Below are 18,087 nucleotides of genomic sequence, written 5' to 3'. Positions count from 1 at the left end.
CTGTGACCAGTTGTCATTTCTCAGTAATCCAATGCATTCAGTAAAACGTTTTATTTTTCTTAATTAGAACCTATACTATTGACAGCTAACAGATTTTATATGACAATGGACACATTTTATTGGGGTAGTGTTGTGGGTAAACACACATGGAAGCATAACCCACATTAGATACATAGATGTAGGATCATGATGTTATATACTCTGATATGAATAGAAGCATTTTTTATTTCCAAATTTTTTTAGAGCATATGGAATATAATTGTTCAATAGCTTTGGAGCCATTTATTTAAAGGTGATACTAGAAATAAATGAATGCCAGTTATGTCGCTTTGTTGGACTTGTAGTTTAGAAGTGTTCTAGATGTCATTGTCGCTGATTTAGATGTTCTATAATTCTTTCCCTTGATTTTGAAGTACATACTGATTTTGCTATTATTATCAGCATCTTAGTCATCATCATAATCAGAATCTGATCCATTAGTTACCCTTTTTTATGTGTAAGTAATCCCTTAGTTGCTGTTAATAAGCAGCATGGCGTTAATGTGAAGCACCAAGAGTATTTTGCTGATAGCCTTTCAATTGGTATGGATCCTACTTCAAGAGATGAGTGAGTATTGGATTGGATCTATGCGAGAAGTTTAAATATAATGAACACGCACATGAATGAGGTGGCATTGGAATATAATAAATGGCCAGCGCGATTCTCCACGCCCCACCTCAACAACCACCATTCCGTATATACACTCTACCTAATACGTATACTATACAGCTCCTCATTTATTCGACACGTGTATGCTGACGTGGATGTTGCCTTTGCTCGCCCATTTTTATTTTTTGGATGGAACACCATTGCCTTTCTAGAATAATGATCCACTTGCGCAATAAATTTTATGCGAGAAATTGATATCGGAAATAATCGTTATTTTTTTGAGTTTACTGGCATAATTTTCCTTCAAAAAGCCAAGACCCAATCACAATTATTTCAAAAGTTTCGTACGAAAAAGAATATAGGGGATAATTGTCCACGTTTAAGTGTGAACATGGTGACAATCTTTCTCAACATTATAATATGATGACTATTGAAGACTCTCTAGATTAGGGGTGTCCAACCCAACCCGTAACCCGACCAATCCGACCAACCCGCCCGAACCCGAACCGACAACCGTCCGAACCGACCACTCCGACGGTCAGTGACGGGTTTCTGACCCCAAGACCCGACGCCGGCGGGTCGAGTGGCGGGTTTTCTTCTCCAAAACCCGAGCCACCCGACCCGACCGACGTTATATATAAATCTGGCAATATCCGGCGACATTCAAGCGAGATTGGGTGAGATCCGGCGAATTCGAGCGAGATTTGGTGAGATCCGGCTACATTTGAGGAGATCCAAGCGAGATTTGGACCATATTTGGTGAGATCCGGCGAGATTCGAGGAGATCCAGGCTGATTTCGGCGATTTTTGGTGTAGATCTACTGGATTTTTGCAGATTCCGACGACATTCGAGGAGATTCCGGCGACATTCGAGGAGAAGCCGGCGACGTTTGCAGGATCCGGCGACTCTCAACACCGACCGACCCACCCGAACACCACCCGAACCCAAAACCGACCCGACCGAGTGACGCCGGCGGTCGGTTTCGGATCCCTCCGCCTTCCACCCGACGCCGGCGGGTCGGGTCCGGGTTGGGTCCAAAACCGACCCGACCCGACCCGTGGACACCCCTACTCTAGATGGTAAAGCAAGTGGGCTGTTGTCTTTTTCCTAAATAAATGTAAAAAGAATATAAAAGAGGCTGTGTGACAGCAATAATTCAAAAGGCAGACAAGCAGTTGAAGCAAAAGTCATAAAGTGAAGCAAAAATCATGAAGTGAAGATTCTTCAGTCCATGAAAATCCATTTGGGAAATAAAATTACAAGAGGAAAAAGCCAAGTGAAAACAAAAGAAGAAGAAAGTGGTCGACAAAGGGCTACTTCAGGTCTGTCAAAGGCTACTCATTCTCTGTTTTGCTGAGAAGAAAAAAAAAAGGCTACTCATTCTCAAGTGAAAAACACAGTGGAGAAAAACCATCTTGATATTATTTCTCATTTGCAATCCTCCCTATTAGTTTCATTTAAAAAGAGAGATGAAATATGTGGGTATGTATGATTCTTAATAGCTAATTGTAGGTAATTGTAGGTTTTTTAACCAAAAAAGAAAAAGAAAAAAAAGAAGGTGATTGTAGGTAGTATAATTTGGTGGGTGTTCTCTAGCGCACGAAGAATATGACGGAAGCATCCAATAATGAAGATGCACGTGGACAGTTCCCACGTGGATATCCGGTGGCGACACGTGGGCCATTTTTTAGATCTCAAGGAAGACTCTGGGACATATTAATTTTCTGTTTCTCATCTTCATCGAAAAAAAAAAAAAAAAAATCAAAGTAAAATGATCCATATTTATTTTAATTATTAATGTTCTGATAAGTCTGATCCATTTTCTAGCAGGATTGGCATCACATAATTTGAAGAGTTCATTGGACAAATTAATAAATGTTCACGTAGCAAATGATAACTTCCAGGATATCTCTAATCTATACAAAAAAAACTTATTATCTAAAAGGATGTTGCTTGGTTTCACATCTGCATGACTCCATGAATGATTGGAGGTGTAAAACTCTTAGAGAAATCGTCTAAATAAAACTCAGAGAATTTCATTGATGAAGAAAAGAGTTTTACAATCAATTGAATTGAAATACATAGCCTAATCCTACTTATATACAGTTTGAACCAAGCAAAATAACTAACTTCCTAATCTGGCACTAAAAATTGTTACTAGAACCATCTAAACTTTACATGTGGCATTCAAAAATAACAAACTCTCTAACTGCCTAACTTCGTGGAACTAACTCCTCAAAGTTATGGATGAATAGCTCATGATAAGGAACTTCTTCAATTCCTTTTAGAAGATCTGTGCTAGCCTTGTTGCTTGGCCTGTGCACCTTTGCTCATCAGGTGCTGCACTTGCTGCTGCTTGACTCATGCACCTTAGCTCACCGACTCTGCTATGATGCTCTGCACTGCCATCTATAGTTTTAACAGGAGGTGAGCACTGAGATGTTTGATGCTCTACTGTTCCTAAGCAACTGCCAATCCAGTCTATGATTTTTGAGTACTCATACACAAGAAGTTTTGAATTATCAAGGGAAATAAAACAGAGTAACTTCACTAGATATGTTGGAATGTTGAGTTGAACTCGGTATTTTAACTTATGCAAGAAATTATTTTTCAAGCTACTCCTCTAGCTTTTGGTTATTCTAAATCCTCATCACAGTAACATCATGCGAATGATTAACAACACCACTATGTGCCTTCCCTGATCCACAGCTAGCAATTATGTTATTTTCTATCAATCCTAATAAGATATCTCATTTTTTGTGAAATAAAGCCTTGGAAAGAGGTAAGCTTCTATGTGGATGTGGAATCTAATCCATACTTTCTCTTACGGTGAAATCTGACCACGAATAGTGAATCTAACAAACCCAATAGAGCAGCTGCCACCATATATATTATTAAAACAAGACATTGGGATGGATGTTTGCTCGATTTTTGGGGCTCTACCTCTGAGTCACATTTTCTAATGTTCAGAGTTGGCTTACTCGCACAAAGTGCGAAATTGTTGAACAAGCTGCTGGCATATGCATCATTTTCGAATTGTGTCGGGATCCTCCCATTCAAAAGATTGGAAGAGAGATTGAGCAAAGTAAGCCTTAGGAGGCCAAGTTGTGGTGGGATTGGGCCAGAAATTTGGTTTTCTGACAAATCCAACTCAGTAAGACTGGCCAAATTACCTAATTCCGGAGGAATAAGTCCAGAGATTTTATTTTGGCGAAGGTTTAGAGTATTTAACGTTTTCCATGATATAATATCTTGTGGAAGGGAACCCGAGAGTTGATTTTGATCAAGAAAAAGAGTAGTTAAAAAAGGAAGAGAAGTTAATTCTCGAGGAATTGTGCCAGTAAAGAGGTTATTACTAGCCTCAAATACCACCAAATTCCTCCAGGAAGACACTCCAGCTGGAATCGTACCAGAAAAGTTGTTGCTATTTATTTCCAATCTTGAGAGATTTGTTGCCACTCTTTGAGGAAGCTCGCCTGTAAACGAATTGTGGCTTAAAATCAAGACACTCAAATTCAAAGATGTCCATAGGCCACTAGGAATATCCCCAGAAAGCCTATTATTGTAGACAGTCACAATTTTCAAACCATTGCAATTGCCAAGCGACTTAGGCAATTCTCCAGTGAGGTTGTTGTTAAAAGCTACCACACCCACCAACCTTTCGTTATCACACAAGTGTTCTGGTAACTTGCCTTCAAGCTTATTATCCGCAACCTGGAACTCTACAAGCATAGAATACCGCCCAAAGTCCGGAGGCAGAGTCCCCAATAAATTGTTGCTAAACACTTTAAGGTGCACCAGACTTGGAAGACGGCCAATACTGTCCGGGATTTTTCCAGATAACTGATTGAAAAACAAAACCAGACTTGTCATGTTTCTGAGTCTGCCAAAATCATCAGGTATGCTTCCGGTCAATATATTATCCGAGAGGTCAATAATATCAATGTTTAATGCTTCAACCACTCGAGGAATCTCCCCAGACAATTGGTTTCTGTATAGAAACACAATACTTAAATTCTTTGGTATAAACAGATTGCTTGGAATTTTCCCAGTCAGATTGTTTATTGACAAATCCAAATGCACTAAAGCCTCCATTTCTCCAATCGTGTCTGGGATTTCTCCATTCAAATTAGACGCAGTAATCCATAAAGACTTAAGCTTCTTCAACTCTGTGAAACTCGAAGGCAACTCTGCCGCTGTCATGTTAAAATTATAGGCCAACTGCAGTGACTCAAGTTTGAACAAGTTGCCGATTTCTGATGGGAAAGAACCGTTAAACGCACACTGGAAAAGCTGAAGCGTCCTTAGCTCCGTTAACTGTCCAATAGATGCTGGAATGTTACCATAGAAGTTGTTGGCTCCAAGGTTGAGGTGGCGCAGGCCAGACAAGCAGTGAATGTCAGCTGGGATTGTGCCGTTGTAGTAATTCTGTGAGAGGTCAAGGTCTTCAAGCTTGGAACAGTTATAGAGCGCTTTAGGAAACTCTTGAGAAATGAAGTTGTTTGAAAGGTTAATGACTGTGAGGTTCTTGAGGTCACAGATGAAGGGTGGGACAGTTTGGGTGATGTTCTTGTTTTGAAGTAGTAGTTGGGTGACTGTTCCACTGGTGCAAATGATCACTGGCCAGTTACAATGGTGGGAGGAGTTTAAGGAGTTCGAGTGGCTTAGAGATGGTGGATTTTGCCAGTGGCTTAGAGATGGTGGGTTTTGCCAATGTTGCTTTAGTTTCAGGAGGACTGTTTGTTCTTTGTCATATAGCTGAGACTCAGAGTTCGCATGTCCGAAAAGGAGGAGAAGGAAGGAGAGGAAGATAGTTGTTATGGTCATTTGGAATTTTGGATGTTAAGTTCGTTATTCCAGTTTCTCAACTCGAAGATGAGCAATTGGCGAGCAATCACTAAGAATTTGCTCACTTTAAGAGGGTGTGAACCAGGAAAATTTACGTTGGGGTCCATGTATGAGAAAATTTTGCACCATTTTGTAAACTTTGCACCATTTACATTGGGGTCCACGTATGAGAAAACTTTGCACCATTTACGTTGGGGTCCACCAGGTAAAATTTGTCACGATTCTTGTATCTTACCGACACACCATTGTATCGAATAATAATAATAATAATAATAGTGAAATTTCATTGTTAGTTTTTTTTTTTTTTTTTTTTTTTAATTTATAAATTCTTTAGAAAAAAACTTAACTTACTTACTAATAATTAAATATCTTCAGATTTAAAAAGGTTTATAGTCTCTCAATCAAACCTTGAGCTTTTTTTTTTTTTTTTTTGAGAGGAAATCAAACCTTGAGCTAAGCTAAGAATAAGTAGCAATGATTTATTGTAATTGACATTTATAGCAACATAAAAAAATATTTCTAATCAATAATGATACTAAATTATAAAGTCATCTTGTTAATGATGAAAAATATAAAAAATAAAAAATTTTAAAAATAACTTTGTTGGTGGAGTTGAACAGTATGATAGCACTGAAATATTAAAATTTTAATTTTGAATAATTCAACCACCAAAATGTCAAATAAAACATATAGTCATAATATATAATTCATTTAAAATATTTCTCTAGGCGGAGATTTTTTTTTTTTTTTGGTTTTGTTTTTTAGTCTAATATGATTTTTATTTTTGATTTGGGATCTTTAAGGAGGCTTAACCGAATTTTCCAAAATATTTCATAATTCCAGTCCCCCAGTGTGAACGGAATATGGCCGCTAGAAATAACGATCAGTTTTCTATGTCCTTGGCAGGAAAATTCTAAGAGCTGGGTTTGACACTGCCACTGCATTTCCAAGCAAAGGGAGCGCTTGACCTTTTGGGGTCAGTCTTCGGGACCCGGGAAGTAAACAATGTAAAAGCGTTAAAATACACATGATAAGTTGGCAACATAGTAGAAAAGTTTTAAACTTAAAAATCTGAAAGAAAAATGCTAAAAGTACTCAAAGTTTTATAGATTAATGCAATAATGAATGTAATTGGTGGATTTCAATCAAGGTTTTGAATTCCATTTCGTAGATCATTTAGAATTGGCTACCGGAATTGAATATTTTGGTACCAGTATGCATTGGTGCACTGTTTTGAGATTACGCACATGTGTTTGCCTAAAATTTAAATTGTCTTTCTGTGGTTTAAAAGTTGACACTTTACCTATCTGAGATTAGCTCCATTAGGTTGCCATAACCCACCTATGTACTTTCACCGTTAAAAACACACAAAAAAACACAAGAAAAACATAAAAATCTATATCTAAAAGCATATTTATTAAAATGGTGAAGCTTTTGCCCAAGAACACTCTTCCTCTTCGTACGAACATTCTCAAGCCAATCAATCCAAACAAAACTATCATATTCACAAAAACCTAGAGAGAGAAGGAAAAGAGACTTGAACAACTTAGATCCAAACCTAGAGAACATTATTCAAAATTGCAAATAAATATTCAAGGAAAACACATACCAAAATCCAAAAAGCTTCACAATATTTTCAGTCAATAAGTGATATGGATAAGGTATTAAGATCAAGCTCACATCTCATCCTTCCGAATTACAAAGTTTAAGTAATTGTGATAATGTGATCCGAAATTCAAATTCAAAGTAGTTGTGCAGATGGTGATATGTGACAAAAAAATAGTACTAGATCCATTTAAAAAAGGGCAAAAAAAAAATATTAATTAGTCACAGTCGACCATTTTATTGGTCCATCATGACTCCATTCCCTAGATTCCCCATTTACCATCAGTGAAAGCTTGTCAATACAGTGACAAAAATGGTTGGGAAGAACAATTATTAGCAATAAAAATAGCATGGTTCTTGAGATGGTGTGCAAACTGTATAGTGTTGGAAGCTATATATATTTGAGCTAGAGTTTGAATCAATGGTTCAAGAACATTCAAGAAAACCCAGCAACCCATAAACCTAGCAACCTACAAAAACAAAGAAACCTAAAACGATCACCATCACACTTGATAGGCCAAAAAAACAAATTGACCCCTTATGATAAATTAACCAATTAATTTAACCAAGTGGGTTAATTAAGTTAATTAACATGCAAACGTGTGGTAGCACAAACAAATCACCAATAAACTAAGTATGCAGCAGAAAATAAATTTGACATAGTGATTTGTTTACGAATGGAAAAAACCAACACGGCAAAAATCCCACCTGGTGATTTTAAGGTCACCACTCCCGAAATTCCACTATTATCACAACAAGCGGTTATAAGTAAAGGAATCTCAGTACCTTATACCAACCTATAGTTGAACCCTTACCCCAATACCTAATTGGACTTGTTTTGTAGTGACAATTTCTCCTTTTGATGCACGACTCCTAGTACGTGACTAACCAATTGCGCGGATCCCAATACACGACTTCAATCATCAACTAGAGAAGATTGTTCGTTGCAAAGTTTTTCAGTTCATTCACGATGAAGATCAAGAAGATGCTTGGTCACAAAATCCTACGGTGCACAAACAACAGCAACTTCTTCACAAGAATGATGAACTAGGGCAAATTCTGTCTCCAGTCACAATTTGCTTGAACAAACTTTGCTCAACACTTGTGTAACTTGTAAACTCTTTTATGGTCCTTAAAATAATCCTTTTATATGTCTAGGGTTGTGAGAAAAGAAAGCCCAAATGCATAATCACGGATTGAAGTCAAAACAGAACTAGAGTTCTGTTTTTCATAAACCTCGACAGATACCCTATCTGTCGAGCTGCTATCAAGCCATGGGCTTCAACAGCTCTACAGGTCTCGATAGATAGCTAGTTGTTGAGCTTTAATGAACAACACTTCTTTAGCTTGTTTCTTGGACAGACTTGCATGACTTTAACACTTGATCTTGAAATACAGTTTCTTGAAGTATTAAACACATCCTAGATCTACCCAATTACAAGTAAAGTGCGTTTTGTCAAAGGATTAGCCAATTACATAAAATAGTGACATATGTTCCTAATAAGTGAATTACATATGTCCTAACAACTCTAAAATCAAAGCCCACCATCAATGAAACTGAACCAAAAAAAAAAAAAAAAAAAAAAAAACCTAGCCTCCTCAAGTACAAGGTTAGCGGCAGAAAAACCAAAAGCTATTGCTAAGGGTGGCAGTGACAAAAAAGTAGCACCAATCACAGGTTCATACTTTATATACTACTTAATCTTCCATTGTGACACCACCGCCTATAGAAAGAGATTGAGGGGTTGGAGAAAGGAAATAGAGAATTAATCAGATACAAAAGACTTTTTGAGCCAAACACTAAAAAAAGACGAATTTTGATCTCGTTTTTGTGTTCTTGATGAAGCTTCTGAAGCTTCCAAATATTTTTTTACAAAAGCCATCTTTTGATCTTGTTTCTTTTAATTTTGTTATGTAGATGGTGATATGTGACAAAAAAATAGTACTAGATCCATTTTAAAACAGGGCAAAAAAAATAATAGTTAGTCATAGTCGACCATTTTATTGGTCCTTCACGACTCCATTCCCTAGATTCCCCATTTACCATCAGTGAAAGCTTGTCAATGCAGTGACAAAAATGGTTGGGAAGAGCAGTTATTAGCAATAGAAATAGCATGGTTCTTGAGATGGTGTTTTCCTTTTCCCTTTTCTCTTCCCCCCTGGATTTCTTTTTTCTTCACTAGGCTAGATGTTTTCCTTGAATCCCCAGGTGGTTAGCATCCCCAAGTGGGTTTATTTGTGTCTTGAGGCTGTGCCCTTAGGTTGGTGTTGCTCGAGCTTCACCCCTTAATCCACCATTCCTTGATTCAGTATCATTTGGTGAGTGAGATGGTTGAGGGGATGGTTTTGGGTGGGGGTGTTAGGTCTAGTGACAACCCTGTTGGTCTAGAGGTAGACACAGTGATGTCGAAACCCTCTTCATCTTCTTCGAAAAAACCTTTTCATGCTTTGGCTAAAAAATGTGTTCTGGAAGAGAAACATATAAGAAGGTTTAGAAAACGGTTTCAATTTCTAGCCGAGAAGAAAGTATGTCTCCCTTATCTAGATGAGAAAGCCTGTGCTTTTGCCCATGGTCTGTAGACATCGCATTTTGTACCCTTTACGACTCGGGCCCCTATTCCCCAATGATATTTGAACTCTAAAGCTCAAGTCCAGTTTAAAGCCCAATCAGATATTAAATTGACTTGAGGAGTGTTAAAATGTAAAATATAACCTTTTTAATGAGCAATAATCTATTGTTGGAAATAAATTAACCAAAGTAACCCTCGACCTATGTACATGGGTTAAGGCTTGTGTGCGTGAGCCATTGCCTGCGTATGCATGCACGATCCTGCTCACACAACTAGGGTTTCAGAAGCATAAGAAAGACAAGTTTTTTGCAATAATGGTTGAGGTTTGGAATGAATCTCACATCGTCTGAGAGCCACTCCAAACCCAATCTTTTCAAATATAAAAAGCTACATGGTACATTTTCAAAAGACATGAAAATCCTACGGGAAAAACCTAAGATTCACTAGAAAAAAGTGAATCAAAAGGGAGTTTTTCACAAAAACACCCTCAAGTCATTTTTATTTGATTGAGACCTTTCCTACCCCCAATCTTCTAAGTTTAAGATTATTAAACACTTTTTTATTAAAAGGTGATAGATTTGACCGAGGGGAACGGTAAAAAATCAAGCTTAAGAGCTTTTACTTTAAGGTACTCTTTTAAACTTTTCTTTTTCTTTTTTGTCTTAAATTCTTGTTTTAATCTACTTCCTTTGTTTTATTTACATTTATGCATGTTTGTTTAGGTTAGTTTTATTAGGATATGTGCCATTTAAATCCTATTGTATGATGCTATGTATGACATTATGTTGTGTTAGGACATATGTGAAACTTGTTTGAACATATGTCATGTAAAATTGGCTAATCCTTTGACAAAATGTACTTTACTTGTAATTGAGTAGATCTAGGATGTGTTTAATACTTCAAGAAACAAGAGTTCAAGTTTAATATTGAAGTCATGCAAGTCTGTCTAAGAAACAAGTAAAGAAGTGCTATTCATTAAAGCTCAAAAGATAGCTCGATAGATGTATCTATCGAGATTTAATGTTTAATTCTCAACAGCTCTCGACAAAAGCTGTATCTATCGAGAATTACGAAATTCAGATTTTTAGTTCTGTTTTTCACGTGTATCCAAGCTATTTATGTAGGGTTTATTTTCTCACAACCCTAGACATATATAAGAATTACTTTAAGGGCCGTCAAAGGTGATGCAAGGTTATGAAACTTGATGCAAAGTGATTATTCACTAAAATTGTGACTGGAGACAATTTTCCCTAGTTCATCTTTCTCTTGAAGAAGATGCTCCATTTGTGCGCCAAGGGTTTTGTAACCAAGGAGCTTCTTGATCTTCATTATTTGGATAAACTGAAGAATTTTGCAGCTAACATCTTTCTCAAGTTGGTGTGTTAGTCACATACTTGGATTCGTGCATCGATTGATTAGTCATGTAATTGGAGCCGTGCATTGAAAGGAGAGATTGTCACTACTTTGCAAGTCTAATTGTGTATTGGGATAATGATTCAATTGTAGGTTGGTATTAGGTACTGAGATTCCTTTTACTTGTAACCGCTTGTTTTGATAATAGTGGATTCTCAGGAGTGGTGACCTTAAATTCACCTGGTGAGGTTTTGTTTCGGTGGTTTTCACCATTCGTAAACAAATTACCCGTGTCAAATTTAATTTCGCTGCATTTAGTTATTTGGTGATTTGTTTGTGCTACCATGCTTATTGCATGAAATTGAATCTAATTAACTAACTTGGCTAATTAATTGAATAAGTTATCAAAGGGGTCAATACATTCTTGGCCTATCAAGTGGTATCAGAGCGGACACACTCTGATTAGAGTTAATCTTTGCTATGTGATCCATTGACCCCTGTTTGTCATGGATAAAGGACAATCTTTAATTATCCATCCTTTATTTGATGGCACTAACTACGCATGCTGGAAAGTACGCATGAGAGATTTCTTGTAGTCCTTAGATGAGAAAGTGTGGCAAGCTATGGAGATAGGCTAGACCAATCTAAAGGAAGTGCCGGCTGATTGGGATGATGCTAAGATCAAAGCATTGAACTTCAACAGCAGAGCATTGAAAGCTTTATTCAATGCAATCACCAATGAGGAGTTTAAGAAGATATCCTCCACTGAAACAGCTAAGGAAGCATGGACTATCTTTTAGACAACCTATGAAAGGACTAAGGTTGTCAATGATTCAAAGTTTCAAAGGCTTACTACAAGCTTTGAAGAGATTAAGATGGAAGAGGATGAGTCGTTTGATGAGTTCTATGCCAAGTTGAAGGATATAGTAAACTCTGCCTTTAATCTTAGGGAAACCATTCTTGAACCCAAGGTTGTAAGGAAGGTGCTTAGATCTCTGCTTGAAAGATTTCATGCCAAGATCACCACTATTGAGGAATTGAAGGATATTGACAAAATTCCTTTGACAGAGTTGGTTGGCAACTTGCAAACCTATGAATTGGGTTTGACTAGGATAGGGAAATCAAGTAAGAGCAAGAGCATGGCTTTGAAGGCCAAAAGTAGTGATATTGATGAGTCTTTTGATGATGAAGATTTTAAAATGAAATTCTATATCACGAGGCAGTTTAAAAAGTTCATGAAGAATGCCAATGCAAAGGGATTTGATAAATACCGTAAGCAGTCTAATTCGTCTCAATTCAAGAACTAAGATAGAGGAAAGAAGGATGTTAAGGAAGGTGGTTAGTACACTGTTCCCTCCAAATCAAAATGCTTTGGATGTCAACATTTTGGACACATGAAACAAGAATGTCCAACTTATCTCAAGATTATTGGGAAGAGTAAGACCCTTATTGCTACCTTGAGTGACACTGAGCTTGAGGATGATTCAGATGACAATGATGACGAGGGAATCTTGAATATCTTCACTGCTATAGTTGATCCTACTGATGGGGTTTCAAAAACAGTAGATGATGAAGAGGACTTAGTGGACTCTAAGTTTGAGAAAATGGACGATCAAGATGATGTCCATACAACCAATAAAAAATTGTACAAGGTTTTTGAGAAGTATGAGAAACTATATAGGCTAGCTACCAAGAAGCTGAGTGATGTGGAACTTGATCGAGAAGAACTCTCCACAAAGTTTGATGAAGCTAATTAGACTATTGGAGCACTGCGGGTTGAGAACAATTTCTTGGCTGAAAAGACCAAGAAGCTTAAAGCTGAGCTGTTTCAAGTTAGAGCTCAATTGGATAGGACTTCCAATAAAAAACTTGATGAGATGCTTAGCTTTCAAACTTCTGTTTCTGATAGAACTGGTTTGAGGTATGATTTCTTTCACCTAATATTGCTTCTTCTAGTATTACTATGTTTGTCTCACCTACTAATAATGTTAATTCTGAGAACAATGATGTTAAAATTGTTTAAGCTAGAGAGAACATAGACAAGGGAAAATTTATCTTAGGAGCACCCTCTAAGCTTGATAAGAAAGAAACTAGAAACCTTAGGACTAAGAAGGGAAATAATTAAAAGTCTAAACAGAAGAAGCAGCATCCCTATCATCACTGTGGAGCTACAGGACATACTCAACCTAATTGCTACAAGTGGTTAGCCACTCAACAAAGCAACAGTATGATCTCGCCCAGAAACCAGAATCAGTTTCCGTCCTCTTTTACTCCTTGTGGAGATCTTCTTAAGGCCCACATGTTCTTTTCAAACTTGAACAATTTCAATTCTTCCCTCTCACCACCAGATCAAGGGTTCGCCAAACGGAAAGTTTCTTCCAAGGTGTGGAAGGAAAAAGGCTCAAAGTGATTTAGTCACTTTTTCTCTCCTTCCCTCTCTTTTCGTTTATGCATTACTTGTGTGTTTTGCTTTCTTGTTTTGAGTCAATCTAGTTTTATGTTATGCTTTGTTTAACATGTTTTTGTTTGTTTGTTTGTTTTCAGTTTTACTTTATTTTGTTTTTTATAAAAATAAAAAAATTGAGAAAATTGAGAAATACAAAAACAGTGTGTGTTTTGTGTACTTTGTTACTTGTGTACATTGGATGGCCATTGAAACAAAGTTTCCTAAACTTTGCATCTTTTGTAACTTAGATGAGTATCTTAATACACAACTAAGCAAGTGAGTTTTGTGGTTTGTGTTTGTGATGAGTACGATTAAGTAATCTCTTATACTTAACACTCATATCACTCTTTTTGACAAGAAGGACTAAAAAATCCTAAGAGAAAGGTATAAAGAACCATCTCACCACTAAAACCTGCCAATCATGAATAATATTTGTATGCTTCGGCATAGCAAAATTAATGTTTAAGCTTACATAATTGGGTATTTCTTCTCTCTCTTATATGCCAATGCATGATATGTTCAAAAAAAAAAAAATGCAAAGAATAACAAAAGCAAAAAGAATCAAAGTGCTTTTAAATATGGTTGCAAGCATGTTTCTAGGAGATGTGGGAGTTATAGGATGCACCTCGAAGGTAATAGTCCCCATCAAGTAGTTATGATTGTGTGTGAGTTAAATTGATTTTCTCATATCTCTAATCGTCATAACATGTGACAATTATGCAATCTTGTGATGTTTTCACACAACACGCAAAATTCTTTGTTACTTTTGATACATGTGAAGGTACAATGTAATTTGGTCATCACAAGGTATACATGTGTTAATGTATACTCACTAAATTTTCTTGACTTGTTTTTGAAATATAAAATTGGTTAGACTTGTTTTGTGTGTTTGTGTATGTGTGTGTTTTGGATCTATGAATGCATTGCATTTTTCTTGTTGAGAGATGTTTTTTAAAGCTTAAAATGTTGTTTGTATCTTTGGTTGATTAGCTTGCTTGATTGCATTCATCTCTATATGTTTTTCCTCTCTTTGAAAAACTGTTTTTATCAAGCTCGACAGTTTCTCAATAGATAGCTATCTATTGAGACCTTTGGACTTCTTTTCTCGACAGATCTTAACACATTTTCGATCCATTGAAGCTTTCTAGAATTTGTCTTGATAGCTTCTCGAGAGATCGAGAAAGGTTTTGCCTAGTTGATAGCTCCTCAATAGCTGTTCGATCCATCAAGGTACTTTTGCCGTCGACAGATTCTTGACAACACCTTGACAGATTTATTTGTCGAGAATTAGTGCTCAATAGAATCTCGATCCAACAAGACGCTTTTTCCTTAAATAGCTTCAGCGTAAAATCTGGTTCATTTATCTCCATTTCTCTTCGACAAAAACACTTCTTTTTCTCTCCCAAACTTTTTTCCTTCAACCCCTTCATCTTCCCCACTTGGGTTTCGGCCTAAACCTTGCATTTTCCCTCTGGTATGCTTCTCTAATCTCTCTTTCTTCATGCATTTCACGCATTTAGACTTAGGTTTTGGGTTTTCTTGAAATTTTGGGGGTTTTTGAAAATCTTTAAGTATTTTGTGAAATTTTTGGGTTGGGTTTTGGTTATATGATGTTATACGCTCATGCATTGCATTACAATTGCATTTTCACAATGTTTCATGCATTATAGATGTGTGTTTATATGTTGAAACTTGTGTGTTGGTAGGGTTGGATTGGGTTGAACCTATGATGCAATTTTCTTTGCACGTTACATGCTCATGCATTGTTCATGCATATGTACATTTTCATTTCCATATTTGGTACTCTCTGTTGATGGTGCTTTTTGTTTTGTCTCCCTCTCTTTCTTTTTCTCTCTCTCTCTCTCTCATAGTCTGCACATGGCACCTAAACGCAAAACCACTCCGTCTCGGAACCCTCTTCATTTTGAGGCATCTTCTTCTGATCCTACTCCTCTTCACGTTTGGTTTCATGATGAGAAGGCTCAAAAGGACTTCTTGGAGAACTTTTCTAGACGTGACGTTCATTCGGAGTGTCGCGTGATTCTATCTGATTTTTCCGATACTACTCTACCCACTGTCATTTATAATAAGGGATGGGAATCTCTATGTAAGATACCCGTGAGTTGTCCCACCATGATCATTTAGGAGTTCTACTCCAACATGCACGGTTTTGATACCTTTATACCTTAGTTTGCCACTCGCATTTGAGGTTCACATATTGTAGTCACTCCGGACATCATTTCCAAGATACTACATGTTTTGAGGGTATCGCATCCTGATTACCCTTCGTGTCCACATCTGAGGACTGTGTCCAAAGACGAACTTCTGTCTTTCTTTTGTGAGACACCTTCTTTATGGGATGATTGTCAAAACACCTCATGCTTGGGCTTTGCAAAAGTTTCGAGGTTCCTTAATATGGTGATGACATTTGTTCTCCATTCCTTGTCTCACTATAATTCCATAACAGAACCTTGTGCTCGGTTTTTGCTTTCCCTTATTAAGGATCTTACTATAGACTTTCCCTCTCATTTCATTTTCTCACTTATAATTGTCCTATAAGGATATGGCAACTCGTGATAAGCTTATCTTTCCTTCTGCTATCACGAGGATCATTCACCACTTTTCTACTCCTTATCCCAAGTCTTTTCACTTCACCATTATGGGTGCCATCAGTGCGGCGTCTGTTCGACGGAGCGAGGCCCAACTTCGACAAAGTGGCCACGGACCGAGATGGTGACTTCTCTAGCCCATTCTGCTCTATCCACCTCTGCTCCTTCTTCTTCTTCTGTGGGTGGTGTGATGCTAGAGGCCATCATGGCACAGCTTGAGTGCATGGATGCTCACCTTGATACACTCACTACTAAGTTGTATCAGGAGAACACCCGTATTAGTCGTATCGCACGACGACAGGCTCGCATGGGTGGCTTCGCTGCATCTCCATCTCCCTCTCCATCTCCATAGGCTTCAGAGGACGAGGACGATGATGATGGCTTTAGTGATGATGATGATGATGATGAGGATGAGGATGCTAGCTCTTCTGGTGGTAAGGAGATGATCGCTTCTTAGTGACTTGCCATTTGTCATTCGTGACAAAAAGGGGAAGTAGTTTTGGGTTTAGAGTAGTCATGTACTTAGGGGGAGAGTTAGCATAGGACTTTTTGATAGGGGGAGTGTTTTATTTTTTTAAGGGATGTAGTGAGGTTTTATGTATCTTTTCTTTTCTTTCTTTTTAGATACATTCTCTTTTTGTACATCAGTCTTGTGACCATTTAGTGATAGTAAACATTGTACTTATATCTCTTTTATATATATGATGATGTTGTTATCATTTTAGCTATCTCTCCATGTGTTGTTTCTTTTCTCTCTTTATACACATGTTTCTTATTATGTATGCAATCTTTTATTTCTGTTTCACATTAAGATGCCATGATGAGTTTTGTTTGAAGTGTTTCAGAAAGACAAGTTGTCAAAATCTATCATGCCATGAACTCTCTTCTTGCAAAGTTTTTCAAGAGTTTGTGTTAGGATTAGATTTTATTGTATTAAACAAGTGATTATGAGTTGAGTGGTTTATGACTTCTCTCATACTTCATTTGTTTGTTGTGGTTTTGTCACGTATTACCAAAAGGGAAGATTGTTAGGACATATGTGGAACTTGTTAGAATATATGTCATGTAGAATTGGCTAATCCTTTGACAAAACGCACTTTACTTATAATTGGGTAGATCTAGGATGTGTTTAATACTTCAAGGAACAAGAGTTCAAGTATAGTATTGAAGCCATGCAAGTTTGTCCAAGAAATAAGGGAAGAAGTGTTGTTCATTAAAGTTTGACAAATGTACCTATCGAGATTTAATGTTTAATTCTTGACAGCTCTCGACAGAAGCTGTATCTATTGAGAATTACGAAATTCATATTTCTAGATCTATTTTTCATGCGTATTGAAACTATTTGTGTAGGGTTTCTTTTCTCACAACTGTAGACATATATAAGGATTATATTAAGGACCGTCAAAGGTGATGCAACTTGATGCAAAGTGATTATTTACTAAAATTGTGACCGGAGACAATTTGTCCTAGTTCATCTTTCTCTTAAAGAAGCTACTGCATTTTTGCACCAAGGGTTTTGTAACCAAGGAGCTTCTTGATCTTCATCGTCTGGATTAACTGAAGAACTTTGCAACCAACATCTTTCTCAAGTTGGTGTGTTAGTCATGTACTTGAATCTGTGCATCGATTGGTTAGTCACGTACTTAGAGCTGTGCATTGAAAGGAGAGATTGTCACTACATTGTAAGTCCAATTGTGTATTGGGGTAAGGGTTCAATTATAGGTTGGTATTAGATACTGGAATTCCTTTTACTTGTAACTGCTTGTTTTGATAATAGTGGATTCTAGGGAGTGGTAACCTTAAATTCACTCGGTGGGGTTTTGCCTCGGTGGTTTTTCCCATTCGTAAACAAATCATCCATGTTAAATTTAATTTCTGTTGCATTTAGTTATTTGGTGATTTGTTTGTGCTGCCACGCTTATTGCATGAAATTGAATCTAATTAATTAACTTGGCTAATTAATTGATTAAGTTACCAAAGGAGTTAATACATTCTTGGCCTATCATG

At 37.1% G+C, this 18,087-nt stretch overlaps 2 protein-coding genes across 2 annotated transcripts; one reads left to right on the top strand and one right to left on the bottom strand.

Annotated features, from left to right (window-relative positions):
• Positions 1–2,665: 2,665 nt before the first annotated feature.
• On the bottom strand, positions 2,666–5,569 carry LOC115960359 (receptor-like protein 52). The gene has a single exon (XM_031079223.1). The coding sequence runs from the start codon at positions 5,474–5,476 to the stop codon at positions 3,440–3,442; it is 2,037 nt and encodes a 678-aa protein (XP_030935083.1). The 5' UTR covers positions 5,477–5,569; the 3' UTR covers positions 2,666–3,439.
• Positions 5,570–12,164: 6,595 nt separating this feature from the next.
• LOC115960352 (nonsense-mediated mRNA decay protein 2-like) lies at positions 12,165–16,537 on the top strand. Its single transcript, XM_031079211.1, has 3 exons — positions 12,165–12,297; positions 12,430–12,677; positions 16,433–16,537. Exons 1-3 carry the CDS (start codon positions 12,165–12,167, stop codon positions 16,535–16,537), a joined length of 486 nt encoding a protein of 161 aa, XP_030935071.1.
• The last annotated feature ends 1,550 nt before the right edge of the window (positions 16,538–18,087 follow it).

The sequence above is a fragment of the Quercus lobata genome, chromosome 2, assembly GCF_001633185.2.
Source record: "Quercus lobata isolate SW786 chromosome 2, ValleyOak3.0 Primary Assembly, whole genome shotgun sequence".
NCBI lineage: Eukaryota > Viridiplantae > Streptophyta > Magnoliopsida > Fagales > Fagaceae > Quercus > Quercus lobata.
Note: the sequence above shows the minus strand (reverse complement) of the source record. Positions and strands in the feature narration are given on the sequence as shown.

What these genes read in the sequence shown, in the direction of transcription:
- LOC115960359 (XM_031079223.1), bottom strand. Translation starts at nt 5,476, where the DNA reads ATGACCATAACAACTATCTTCCTCTCCTTCCTTCTCCTCCTTTTCGGA.
- LOC115960352 (XM_031079211.1), top strand. Translation starts at nt 12,165, where the DNA reads ATGGCTTTGAAGGCCAAAAGTAGTGATATTGATGAGTCTTTTGATGAT. An exon ending in AAAGGGATTTGATAAATACC is followed by an intron (nt 12,298 to 12,429) that starts GTAAGCAGTCTA and finishes ACATGAAACAAG; the next exon opens with AATGTCCAACTTATCTCAAG. An exon ending in CCAATAAAAAATTGTACAAG is followed by an intron (nt 12,678 to 16,432) that starts GTTTTTGAGAAG and finishes CCATCTCCATAG; the next exon opens with GCTTCAGAGGACGAGGACGA.